At 39.9% G+C, this 14,132-nt stretch overlaps 1 protein-coding gene across 2 annotated transcripts in view; it reads left to right on the forward strand.

Moving 5' to 3' along the window:
* Positions 1-445: 445 nt before the first annotated feature.
* Positions 446-14,132, forward strand: part of LOC147905674 (protein THYLAKOID ASSEMBLY 8-like, chloroplastic) — a 156,292-nt gene continuing 142,605 nt past the window's right edge. For both annotated transcript variants that reach the window (XM_087381206.1, XM_087381215.1), the window contains exon 1: positions 446-542. In XM_087381206.1, the coding sequence (XP_087237332.1) occupies positions 453-542 (90 nt within the window). In that variant the 5' untranslated portion in view covers positions 446-452. The remainder of the gene's footprint in view (positions 543-14,132) is intronic.

Raw genomic sequence — 14,132 nt, forward strand, 5'->3', positions numbered from 1 at the left:
CGGCTCGATCCTAAAGCTTCATCCTCCATCGGGAATGAAAGATAGAGATTGATTTTAGAACCACCCTTATACTTTTGTCCCCTGTTGAGAGAGACCCCCCCCCCCCAACACACACACAGAGTTGAATTATATAAAAGAACGATTTTGGACACACGAACAATTTGTAGGCAATATGCTCAACAATAATGGTATGGTGGAGCTTAGGATTAGTGGCACTATTCTTGCACGCGATACAGTATTTAACAATGATGCAGGTGGCTTGTGTCAAGGTGTGCAAATTGGTTTTTCAACAATGGATACATGGAAACTTGGAGATGCGGTGGGAAGCACAATTAGGTGGGAAATGAAAGACTTAAAGCTCTATGATAAAGATAACACTCTTTGTATGTGCCAAAGGCTAGGTAGGTCTACTTATTAACCAACAAGAGGAGAAGGAGAAGCTTGGCTTACACATGAATCATGTTGTCCCTATAGACTGTGGTAATCCACTGTCCTGCCTCAGATCTCCCCCCCAAGTTTGGAATATTGGGCATGTAAGAAGCTTGCCATCTTCTTCTAGGGTTCCCTTGCACGTTGTCTGTAGCTCCAGAACCCCGACAAGGCCAGGGGTCCTCTTTGGAAAGGAAGAATCCTCTCCAATGAATCTTTGTGATTGTTCGGGAGCTTAAAAGGGCAAAGGTGGACGCCGACCATGTCGCTGCCATATTCGACACCAAAATAACATGTCTTTTGAAGCCCGATATGGTGGCTGTACTGGGTGAGCATTGTTTGCTTGCAAGTTTCGCACAGTTGTCTGATTACTGTGTTTAATGTTTGGCATGCCATCATTGAGATCTCATCAATTATTATGATTTCCACATTTTGCAATTCTATGTATCGTTCGTCTGACACTAGTAAGGAGGCACAAAACATATCGTGTCTCTTTCGTAGAGGAAACTGATGATGAACAGTAGTTGCTAATCGACTTAGTCTCATTGCAGTAGCTCCTGTTGTTGCTGCTAGAACAATCAATTTTCCTTGTTTTACATAATTATAAAAGAAAGGTTCTAGACTTGGGCATTTAGGAGCTATTCGTGTGACCAAGTGCTAAGAAGGCCCCAAAAGACCTTACCCATGGACATGGGATTAGAACTAGGCTAGAAATTAGATAAGTGGAAACTTGCCAAATGAATGAGCCATGAGCTCTTGTAAAACAATTCACGTTTTGAATTTCTGTAACACAGCTCTACGTTGAACTTTGTATTTAGATTCTCTTTCATGAATAAAGACCTTTGGGGGGGTCCAGCCCGACATGTTGTCATGGGCCCTAATGTTTTGCACAGAGAGGAATTGAGAGAGAGACAGAAAGAGAGATGTTTGAGAGATGTTTGAAACTTGGTTTCAATTGGTATCACAACGTTTCAGGCTCACCCTCTTTCTTAAGAAGGTGACAATTCAAGTGAAGGAATACCCTGGTCTGTGGAGAGCACAGGGGCCTAACATGGAGCTTTGAGCGTCCGCATTTTTTTTGATAAATTCTCTTTTCTAAGAGAAATCAATGGGTAGGCTCGCATCTACTTACTGACAAGTTTTCGTCAAAGCACTTGAATGTAGACCCTCTGCTCTAGCATGCCAACTAACTAAAGGCCCAGTGATGTGGACAAAGACCATTAGTTCGGGCATTTCTTGTGCATAAGATAGTGCGTAGCCTGCGTGGGGTAGCATCAAGGCGCTGAAGTGTTGCGGGACATGAACGACGAACCAAACGACAAAACAGGTGAAAGACATACGTAGACTCGCGGTCCTTTGCGTTCAGCATATGATTGATGTTCGATGCCTTTACACAGAGAAACGCCTCCACCCAGGGGTGCAAGCAAGCGGGTGCATAGGTGTGACACAAAGCAGAGGCACCTATGTAGAGACGATGTGGCGTACATGTGGGAGCCAGCAGGGCAGATGGCATGGCAGTGACACATACATGATGATGTGGCACAGGCATACACATGGCATGCACAAAGCTATGTGGCTTTTGTGATGTGGCATACAGCCACGTAGGTCTAGCTGATGTGGCAGACAAGTGTGGATGCTGACGTGGCAGTGGGAGCTAATGCTGACGTGGTAGCACATGTAGGGTGATGATATGGTAGGACACGTGGGAGCTAGGTGGTAGACCTGGGTCAGAGCAACTCCTGTCAAGATTAACTACAGTTAGTCAACCATGGCTTTGTTGACCTTGGTTAAAGGTCCAGTCAATTTGATCTAACCAGACCAATCTACTCAAGGGAACTCAATCTCACTGATTTAGACTCTGGTTAGAGAGTCTAGACTGGTCCAGCTAACTAGAATCTCAGTCTGGTTCAGCTAGCCAGATTCCAGTCTAGTTCAGCTACTTCAAAATCTAGTTAATCTGGTTAGAGGTCTAGTTACCAACCAGACCAGAACCAGTCAGTCTCCTTAGTGTAACCCGCTAGTTACTTATCAAGTTACTGTCTCAAAAAAAAAAAAAAAGATAGTTCTAGAGACTGTTTCTGCCATCAGTTTCCACCTACTTGTCAGACTTTTTCTTGTCAGTAAAACAACAGAAAATCAGTAAAATAAGAGATTTGCACAAGTAAAGAAAGGCATGCCTTTGTGCACAGAGAAGGGAAACTAGATGCATTCTGAGAAAGGGTCAACACAGTTGTTGATACTTTTAGCAACCTTGTGGGTTTATGCTTTGAGTTGATAGCCCGGCACTAGCACGTGTGAATGCAATACACCTCTAGTTGAGGTATTTTCTCTTTGAAAAGCAAAGGCTGATGCATCAGTTGCATCCAAAGTGTGTGTGAGAGCTTGCAGATCTCATACAAGTTGTAGAAAGATGGCTCAATCACCTATCTAGCGGGATTCACAAAATAGGGATGCACATCCATGACAAGGAATTGTGCAGCAAACTCAGCAAGAGTTTGAGCAGATGGTATGCATTCATATGCAGGAGATGGAAAAACTCAGAAGGGATCCAAGAGCTCAACATCTGTTTCAAGCAAAAACTATGCCTAGTGCAGCTTATGATGTGCCAATGCCAGAGGTACACTCTCGTGCACAGCCCAAGAGAGAGGGATCTCATAGGGGACAGTCTCATAGCAGGAAGAGATCGAGGCATCATCACCGATCTCCAAGCCCTTCACTGTCTACTTCAAGCTCAACTTCTGTATCTTCTTCTTCATCAGTTAAACCATCCTGGAAAAGAAGGAAATACAAGAGGTCTAGGAAGAGCAACTATTCCAGGACGAGTTCAAAGATGGAGGTAAATCTATCAGGTTTATTACCTTTAATGGTCAATATGGTCATATAGAGAAGGCAATGCAGTTCATCAGGCAGTTTGATGCTGCATTTGGTACATAAAACTTTTTTGAATCCTCCCAGTTGAGAATGGTTAGCTTGCACTTGCCAGGGACAGCTAGTGTACAGTGGAGTGCACAGACCACATATGGGTCAGCCCCAAAGAGGTAGAAGAGCTTCAAGAGAGCCTTCTACTAGCAGTTCATGCCTAAACAATTCAGAGATCATGTCCTTCAAGGTTGGGACAATTTTCATATGGATGTAGGAGACACAATAGAGGTGTACAATCAAAAGTTTTGGGATGCTTATTTGCAAGTTGCACCTTTCAAAAAGATCTCCAAAGAATCCAACTGAGAGTACAGGACAGGTCTCAATTCAAAAATTCAGGCAGTGGTGAATACTCAGAGGTTGAAGAGCATCCAAAACATTATGCATTCAGCTTCAGTAGCCAGTCTCATGCAGATGCAAGACCCAGCCATAGTGCCATCCTTGCAAGCAAGAGATACTGAAAGAAAGATACCTGATTTCTCAAAATGAGAAAAGAAAGAGTATCTCGAGGTTGAGAAGAAAGGGTTTCAGCCTCAGAAGCCGAGGGGTACTCAGTTCTCAAAGACATGTACAGATAGCTGAATTTTACAGAGATGGGAAATGCTTTAGATGTGGGAAAGAGGGGCATATGGCTGCCCAGTGCCCTGAGAAGCCTTCGGGTTCTAAGGAGCAAAAAAAGCCACAAGTACCACCGAGACCAATGGTGGGAGCACTCCCAGATGTTTTGGGTAGTACCTTAGACCCAATGTTGGAATGGTCACCTCCCCATCTGTAAGCCCCCATATGAGGAGAGCATGGGGGAGAGAGACCTAGGGCAGAAGATGCTCAAAGAAGAGAGGGAGGGGGCTGCACATGGGTAGCACCTCACAGCCAATAGAGGAGGATCCCTAAAGGAACAGTACGGGATAGGTATGGGTGATGACACATGGCTGTGCAGGACTGTGCAGATCCTTGGAGGCATGGAGACATCAGCATGGCTGCATCAGAAGACACCTTTGTGAAAGGGAGATGGCAGGGACAGGATGTCTTGGATCTGCCCTAGCAGAAAGGATTTGATGAGGAGCATGATTGCGTGGTGATCCAGAAGAAGAGACACTTGCATGACGGGGTCCTTGACAACGTATATGGGTAGGTCTATGGCCTGCAAGTAGGGCTGGTAGGTAGCAGGGTAAGCAGTCCTAAGGGTCTAGGCCTTGCATGGAACAAAGGACCAACAAATAGCTCTAAATAGGGCTGGATAGGAAGCCAACCAGCCAACCAACTAGTCGGTTGGTTAGGGCTGCTATAAACCAGCCAGTCGGCCCAAGTAGGGATGGCTGGTCGGTTGGTTCAAGGGAGCCTTGAGCCCTATAAAAGGAGAGATCTTGGGCCTCATTTCATATCCAACATTCAACCAGACATGAGTAGCTAGAGCAACATTCAGCCAGAGCAACATTCAGCCAGAGCAGGAGTAGAGACATGAGCAGCTAGAAGCCACTCCCTTGGGCCTCACACTGGGGATGAAGGAGAGTGGAAGGTGAGCTGCAGACTAAGTTCCCTAGAGGCTGGACCTTGGCTGTCTTCTAGGGCAACAAGTTGTTGTGATAATCATATTTTTTGGAGAACCCAACCACCAACAGATTGAAGCAGTAGGAGGACCTTTTTTGGGCCTACATCCAAGAGGTGAAGGAGGCACATAGAAGCTACAGACAAAGCTGAGAAAGGGCTGCCTACCTAGGCTGATCTACGAGCAGTAAGGTAGAGAGAACCATTCTGGATAGAAAGTCTACAGACGCTCGAGGTGGAGCACACAGGCTCGAGTCTAGAGATAGCCAGCACATAGGAGAAGTACCTTGTGGTAAGATCAGAGGACCACACCATTGGTGGGACTCTGGATCTATCTCTTTTGTACTGTGTCCATAGCTTTGGATGGAAATATATTATTTTGGTGGTTTCTCTATCTAGTTAGTTCATTGTCTATTGATGAGTCTGCACATCTATTCTATGCACATAAGTTGAAGAAGTTTGTGATTCCACACCCCACACCACACTGTGTGAGCTCCTGGGCATTACTACCAGTCTTTCGTTGTGCGTATCCTCTGTTGGGTCATTTCTAACACCCAAAGGAAAAAGAGGTTTTGCTATCATGGGAAAGATAAGAGATCAGCAAGCATTAATCCTATTTGATCCAGGGTCTACAGACAATGTCATATTTGTAGACTTAGCCCTGAGATTAGGGATTAAAATTGAAGAGCTAGGCAGAGCTCTTGATATTGATCAGATGTTCCCTGGGGATCGAGTGCAAGTCACTCCTTTGATTAGAAAGCTTCGTGTCCATGTACAGAGTTATATAGATCATGAGGACTTCTTAATTGATGTTGTACTTGGTACACCGTGGTTCCATCAAAAGGAAGTAAAGATAGAATACCCTGAGAGGGTGCTGAGTTTTATCCATAAAGAAAAAAACCAGCGTTTAGTTGCTAGGAATAAAGGGGAAACTATTCCCATTGTATCTGATGTTACATGTGGTAAAGCAATAAAGTCTACAATTTTCGCATACATGGTTTTTGTAAAAGAAAAAGAAAATGATATGCATGTTGAAATGAATGATGCAGACAATGATAAATTTCAGTTTCTTGTGAACTTTAAAGATTGTTTTTCAGATGCTTTTTCAAGGGAGTGCATGTACCTTGCATTTTACTATATGGCCCCAAAACCTATACAACTGAGGTGTTAGATTCTAGATCTGGACTCTACAAAGAGACTAGGACTGAAGTAGTGGTAACACAAGTGTAAGCTAGAGTTGGCTCATTATTAGAACTGTGGAAGGCATCATGTAATCTATTGTCATTTTAGGTTTGGGGAGCGATTAGTGTATGATTTTTTGGGGAAGGTTATCCTCTGCATGCTCAGTTTCAGCTAAGCATAGCGGCCTTCGACGCAGTTTGTTGGAGCTTCACTCTGATGAGGTACCATGGACCAAGGGGAGCCCCACTTAGAAGCCATGTAAATAGTGGCTAGCCATGTGCTAGTCAATTAGATGAAACTATGTGTGTTTGAGGTGAGGTGCCCTAACTGCTCAGTCGGCCAAGGTTTCAGCCAGTGGGCCTATCTATAGCTAGCCAAAAGGGGCTTTCCTCCTAAATAGTCATTGAGTAGCACAGAGCAGCTTAGAGTGCTATTGTACCTTGACAATTTTGGTGCAGCTATTGTAATACCTTGGGTAGGGCAGCCTATATGGAACTAGTTTGACCAGTGTGTTAGAGACTTCTTGTGAATTTGGGGTAGTTTTATCGCCTCTAATTCATTTTATATCCATTAAACATTTATTTATCTTACAGATTTGCTTGATGATTGCTGAGCTGGCTCCTATCTATTTTCGTGTGCTTATCTTTATTTTAAGTTCTGGGAGTTACAATAGTTGAATCTATAGTTCAACCAAATTAGTCTTTTGATATCTCGTTTCTAGATAATTTGGGCTAGCAATGTTGACCAACTGCATTATGAAATTCTAGGACTTGGTGTTGAGAATGTTGTGCGTGTGATATACTACTGGAAAAGGAAAATAAGAATTGTAGGACGTACTAGAGTAAGATGGTTTCACAGTTGCATATGTTTGAAAATATGAATTATTGAAGCAGTCAATATAATTGAACTGAACTAGCTCAGTGGGAAAATTGCTTGGGCTAGGATAGGATCTGAGTAGTCATGCTTTATAGAATTCAAACCTTGTAAAATGAACAATTGATGTACTTGTAATTGATAGTGGCAGTGTTTTTTGAATTTTACTTTTGTATTTGTTCCAGGTCTTTGATGTTGTTAGAAACGAAATTTGGTACAAGCCAGATGTTGCTCTTTACTCACTCATGATTGCAACATTAGGTCGGAACAATATGGTTGAGGAAGTTGACAAATTATTTACAATCTCACAGGAAGAAGGGCTAGAGCCCCATCCACGTTTCTGTTTAGAAGTTGTATGTGCATATCTATGCACAAAAAACTCGAAGAGAGCTATGGATTTGTATGATCAATTTAAGAAAGAAGGGTTTTTACCTTGTCAGGTGACATATGGTATTCTCCTGAAAGGTTTGCAAAGAAATGGAGAATTGGACCTAGCAGCTGCGGTTCAAAAAGAGTACAAAGAGGCCCTAGCAGCAGGTCTAGTAGAAAATGCTCTGAGCTCATAACATTTTGCATCTTTGTTTGCGGATGCATCTCTCTCTCTCTCTCTCTCTCTCTCTCTCTCTCTCTCACTCATCCACCCATATCTTACACGACTTCAATGGGCAAGGGAGGTGGCAACATAGTCTCCAAAGATATTTATTTACATGAACTCACACATGGCCTAGAAAGGTACTTCCGTGCTCCCACTCGAATGCCTATAGCAGTCATGCGAATCTTGTAGCTATGCTCGAATGAAAAGGTCACAATGTGTATTAAGACCAGCTACTTCCTAGAGACTTCTTGTACTACGATTTTCCTATCTTGGCCTTGTCAAAGGTTCAAGAAACAAATAGACTATAAATGCTGGATAGTTTTGGAGTAATCTAAACCTTTCTGGTGTTTGTATTTTATAGCATTCAAGAAACAGTCTGATGAGCTACCATGTCTCATTATAGCATTCAAGAAATAGTCTGATGAGCTAAGGAAACCCATGTCTCATTGTTTCTTGTGCTCTCTCTCTCTCTCTCTCTCTCTCTCTCTCTCTCTCTCTCTCTCTCTCTCTCTCTCTCTCTCTATGCACGCACGTGCACATTCTTTTCAGCTAATTTTCTTCATTATGTTCCCATCAATGCCTTAGGAGTAGCTGATTTGTATGGTTGTTTTTTCAAGCATTAATAGAAAATTCTTTTCTCTAGAAAAAATGAGATCTAGAAGAAAAGGAACGGCAGGAAGCAAAAGGCAAACTAAAATGCAAGAGGCAAGAGGAAAGAGAAGAGGGGCAAAAATGCAAGAGGGTGAGAGGAAAGTGAAGGGCAAGGTAAAGTGCTCAAAGAAAATAAAGGGTGGGTTTTGGAATGGTTGCAATTGATGCATATAATGAGCCGCTTCACTATGATAAGAGTGCTAAGCATCACTACTATTTGCATTGTATTGCAACTTCAAATATCTGACACTCATAGGGATTCTAATAGCAACTCTCTGTAAAAAATTTAGAACATAGCTTTCAAGTTTCTCATGTGGCAAAGTACTCATTGGGTACTTGTTTGTACTATTTGAAGGCTATGTTGGCAAAAGTGGCAAGGAAGTACATTAAGTACTCTTCCTCCAAGTTTACTTGTAGAATCAAAAAAATTTGCAACTGCGATTGGGGTTTCTCTCCCTTGTGTCACATGAAACTTTGAAACTTTGGCTCCCCATGCTAATTGGAAGGTTGGACATTAATGCGACTTTTGTATTTACAATGACATTCACCACAAGTTACACTCCACTAGTTTCTTTAACACAAACCACTTTGTATTCACTAGCAGGATTGCTATATCTTAACATCGAATGGTGGTGGTGCATGATGCTAGAGGCAGTGGATTCAGTTTAATGGAATGGAACTCAAACATTGCAAGAGACTCAAGCGACTACTAGGCAACACATGGAGAAGGTGGCCTAAGTGTGAAAGACCAAGAGGCTACCATTGAGCATACAAAAGGAGAAATCTAGTCATGCTCTTAGATGCTCAAAGAGAGCAAACTCTATGGAAGAGGATTTTGTCTATAAAGAAGGGATTGTTTGATATCAAAAAATAATTATATTCATATGCTTAACTACAACTAAAATGAAGTTGGTCAACATTGCATACTATCTATAGAAATTTTCAGATCTGGGTCTTAATTGTGGCACTCAAGTATATGAATCCACTTAGAACTAAGGGTAGAGTTTAGCCTTTCAAAATCCATGTCGTTCAATGTCAAATGTAAAGAGGTGTATGAACCTTAGCCATAAGAGGAATGCAATTAGTTCTCATTACCTAGTCCTAACGCATTTGTGTTTTAAATGGCCAAAGTATTTGCACAAAAACTTAATGCTTAGTCATGTAATGTTTCTAAGTGGGTCAGACTATTGAATCCAAATCATTTACAATGTGAATCAGTTTGAACCGATTGGGAAAAAATTAGATAACTAAGAGCAGGCTAAATTTGTTAAAATTTTCGAGCATTTTTACACCAAAAACTTGAATTTGTCCTTGAAGCACAATGATCACCCCTTATGTGTGTAACCTCTCTCTAAAGAGACAAAACATAATGTCACTATAGTGGTCACCAAACAAAATGGAGATATATACAATCAAGGTCAAATAATATTTTTGTTATTGAAGAAGGAAAAACATATTAAGAATTTGAATGTTTTCAACAATTTCAGACAACTCAAACACTACAAGATGGTGGGTAGGTTTAAGGTCCATGGCACATCATGGTAAGTGATTTCCTATTAAAAAGCCAAGGAAACTAGAAGACATATTTTCATCATGGAAATTGATGCCCCACAACAGATTGACACACTTGTGTTCTAATCACATGGTCGGTTAGGAAGAAAGCTTATAAACCAAATATTGCTCAAAATCTCTTTATCAATTGGAGTAACTGTTGTAATTAATCTCAAGGTAAGTTCCATAAGAGAGGTTTTATCATCAAGGCTTTTTACAAACCCATAAAAGGTTGCAAAGACATCACGATTTGTTGGCAATTCAAATTGCTTTTCTTAAACCTAGTGATAAGGCTGTGATAACATCCTATTTAAAGATAACCAATCATTTCTCAACACACGTAGACAAATGAGATATGGGCATCTCAATCTTATATTGATTTCATATCCACTTTTTGTAAGAACCTCAAGGGTGGGACTTCTTTTGTAGGATATGGGGCTCTCCACTTTGTGGAGCACCATCACTATTACATAGCATCTAAAGTCCATAGGTGAACAACGACATCAAAGGAGGGCAGGATCATTCACCTATAGAAGCGGACACACCATTAGATGCCATTCATCTTCAATGCAACATGCTATCGGTGTTGCAAAGAAATTAAAGTCCATTCAAGATGTATGTGAGCATACCAAGCATGTGAATTTGATGAACACAACATATCTACGCTCCTTATGGGGTGGAGTTCATTCGGACAATAGTGGAGGGAAGGCTCAATTATTTGTGATAAAGGTTGTAGGCTACAAGTCGAACAACTTAAAGGAGCAAGTTACTTTGTTGTGTGTCAAGGTGTCAACCTTTAAAGTTAGTTTGAATAGGTTATGACAAGTGTGAGCCATAAGCTGGACCATATTTCAACCTATGGTGGCGAGATTGAAATTACCTTTGTACATCTTATTTGATATTTTATTGGAACCCAAAATTGACAAACAATTTTCATAATTGGATCATCCTTGGGTTATTCAATATGTGTCTATTGCACAAAATTTTTGTGCCAGCTTTTCAATTGCAATAATAGCAATTTAAGGTTACTCGGATTTTTTCGGAGCTACAATATGGTGGTGCCATGTAGGAATATGTGTACATGTGCAACTCTAGTTATTAATTATGGAGGTGGAGGTGGATAATAATTATGTGAGTGATAATCCAAGAGGACATGTGGAAACATATGAGACTCAATCATTATATATGTAAATACATGTATGTAGGCAAAAAACATGCACACATATAGACACACACAAATAAAGTAACACCATAGTCAACTTACATACAACTACTCACTCATTTGCCCAAAAAATCAACAGGAAACATGCTTTATGACATACAATTTTCTTAATTGGATCATCCTTAGGTTATTCAGTATGTGTCTATTGCACAAAAGTTTTGTGCCAACTTTTAAATTGCAATAATAGCACTTTAAGGTTGCTCAGATTTTCTTGGAGCTACAATATGTTGGGGCCATCTAGGAATATGTGTACAATGCTTAGGTCAATGTAATGACATTTTCATTTACTTTAGAGATTAACACTTGGAACTTATTATGAGCTTGGGATCTATGAGTGTGATTGGGATGTCTATGTTAACTTGAGTGATGGAGAATGTGTATATTATCTATAAAATAAAATACGTAGGACCATTCGTCATGTCTATCATTTGACTTTTTATCTTGGACATGCTCCACTAGTACATAGGATCGTTCGTCATGTCTACCATTTGGCTTTTTATCTTGAACATGATGTAGTGGAGCTTATAGGTTAGTTTTGTTAACTTTACACACACACACACACACACACACACACACACACACAAGTTTCAAACAAAAGAGAGAGATGGATGCATTGGTTCAAGAAACTCATTTTCTCATTGAGTAAAGGCACTACTTAGGCTTCATTGAAATTTAAAATTTAGTAAATTCAGTAAAAAACATAGCAATGTTGATATATATATATATATATATATCTGTATGTATGTATGTATTGTATAGAGAGAGAGAGAGAGAGAGAGAGCAATGCTACAAAACACGTTTTTCCCAACTGAAAGAAATGCTAAGTCCTAATTGAGATCCAATTTGAGAATTAAAGGCCACCTTGAGACTTGAAGCAGGTTTCTAACCCATAGATGTTGTAGACAAGTCATGCTACTCATTATAATAAAGTATAATAATATTTAATATAATAAATAAAATTATATCTATTTTAAAAAAGTAAAATTTCTTTTTATCCATATTCATAGACGATTATAAATATTAATATAGATATTCTTTTCATTAAAAAAAGCTAATAATCAAACCCCCAATTGGGGTGCACCCAACCTATTGCTCAAATCAATATTTTTAGTGATTTGAGCAAGAAGTTGGGTTTGAGTAAGGCAAGAGGTTGGGGGTGCACCCAACTTGTTGCTCAAATTAGTATTTTTACTAATTTGAGCAAAAGGATGGGGGTGTACCCAACCTATTGCTCAAATCAGTAAAAATAATGATTTGAGCAACAAGTTGGGTGCACTAGGTTCAGGTGCACCCAACATATTGCTCAAATCAGTAAAAAATAATGATTTGAGCAACAGCTTGTGTGCACTTCATCCTGTTTCTCAAATCAATATTTTTTACTGATAGGTTGGGTGCACCCCCACCCAACCTCCACCCCCAACCTGTTGCAATGGGTTGGGTGCACTCCAACCTATTACTTAAATCAAAATATTTTATAGATTATTGCTTGCATTTTAGGGTTTGGATAGGGTTTAGGATTTAGGGTTTAGGGATTAAGGTCTAGGTTTTAGGGTCTAGGAGCAAGGGTTAAGGGTCTAAGGCTCAAGGTCTAGGGTTTAGGGTTTAGGGTTTAAGGTCTAGGGCCTAAGATTTAGGGTTTTAAAGATTTCAAGATCTAGGATTTAGGATTTACGATCTAGGTTTTAGAGTCTAGATTTTAGGAAGGATAAGGAATGGTTTTGTTCTTGATTTGATATAAAAATTGAGCATTTCTAGGGTTAAATATTATAAATTAGAGATTTGTTGGGTTTTAGGGTAGTTGCTAATCTTATTTTCTTGACTTTATAGATATTCACCCTAACATAGGGTTTAGATGTGGTGTTATACAAGAAGAATGAAGCAGTAGCCTTTGGACAAATACATAGTCTTGATCACATGAATGAGATTCAGAAGCATAGGAGAATATATTGTATGCCTTGTTCCTAAAAAATGGTGTATCTTTACACCACCTTTAAATATATTATTCAATCAAATGGTGTATCTATACACCCCCTATATATTGAATTCAACAAACTCTTTCCATATAATCAAATGGTGTATCTATAAACCCCCTCTATATTTAATTCAACAAACTCTTTCCATATATTGCATATTGAGTGGAGGTGCACAATGTTTTAAGCTTTATTAGACCATATTTGTGTGTGGGTGATCCATTTTTTTCCAAATTTACCCATGATGGATCGAGTAGAGGTTACCACTTACAACCTTGGGAAATTTTTAGGTTTATTATGAGCGAAGGTGACCAATTCAAAAATAAAGTCCAAACGAAGCGAGAAAGTCCAATTTTTTTTAATAGTGTGTCTACGATTATTCAGGTACCCTATGCTATGAATCTATGTAGCACATCCTTATGTAGTAGTGAATCATGTAGGGAGATACCACATCTTCATGTGGTAAAAACACCTATCAAGAGTAGTACTATAATTTTAAAAAATCCCAACACAACCTTGTGTGCCCCTAAAATATTTTGGCATGTTTTATGACACAAAACAATTACCTTGTGACCCATCAATCGTCCATCATTGTGGAGGGACTATGACGTCTTGTCATGTATATGTATATCCACCCAAACCTTCACTGCAAACTGGCCTTCTTGTTAGTTGTCATTGACGTGAGCCGTTATCATGCAGCTTATCTTTACTTGGCAGTGGTGAATTATGATCGTGAGTAATATGCATGCCTATCACATATCTTGAGCTTTAAAGAAAAGTTTTGCAAGAAAATACCTTGCTTGCAAGTGGAGGCACCGTTTAGTCTCAATTCTTTATCTTCTCCTAGGAATATCATTTGATCATGTATTTGAGGCCTATATGCTAACATAGCGCAATACATACAATGAAATAATACCTTTCTTGGTTTTTATCTGACTCTACACCCTTCATTCCAAAACACCACTAAAATATTATTCTTTTGTCAGCAACTATTGATGTGAGCATGGCTATCTCTCTACTTCCCACAATACGCTCATTCTATGTTTTCTTGTCATGTACTTGCATGTAAGCTACCAACCATGACATCCAACTACTACTTTTGCCAAGTCTTATGTGCGGACTCGATCATTGCATGTCGAGAATATTTTCCAAATCAAACTCAGATAGTCTCCTTACATATGTAATTGACCTGAAA

Source organism: Dipteris shenzhenensis, chromosome 1, assembly GCF_047967505.1.
Source record: "Dipteris shenzhenensis isolate YYH24624 ecotype China chromosome 1, Dip_SZ_1.0, whole genome shotgun sequence".
In the NCBI taxonomy this organism is placed as follows: domain Eukaryota; kingdom Viridiplantae; phylum Streptophyta; class Polypodiopsida; order Gleicheniales; family Dipteridaceae; genus Dipteris; species Dipteris shenzhenensis.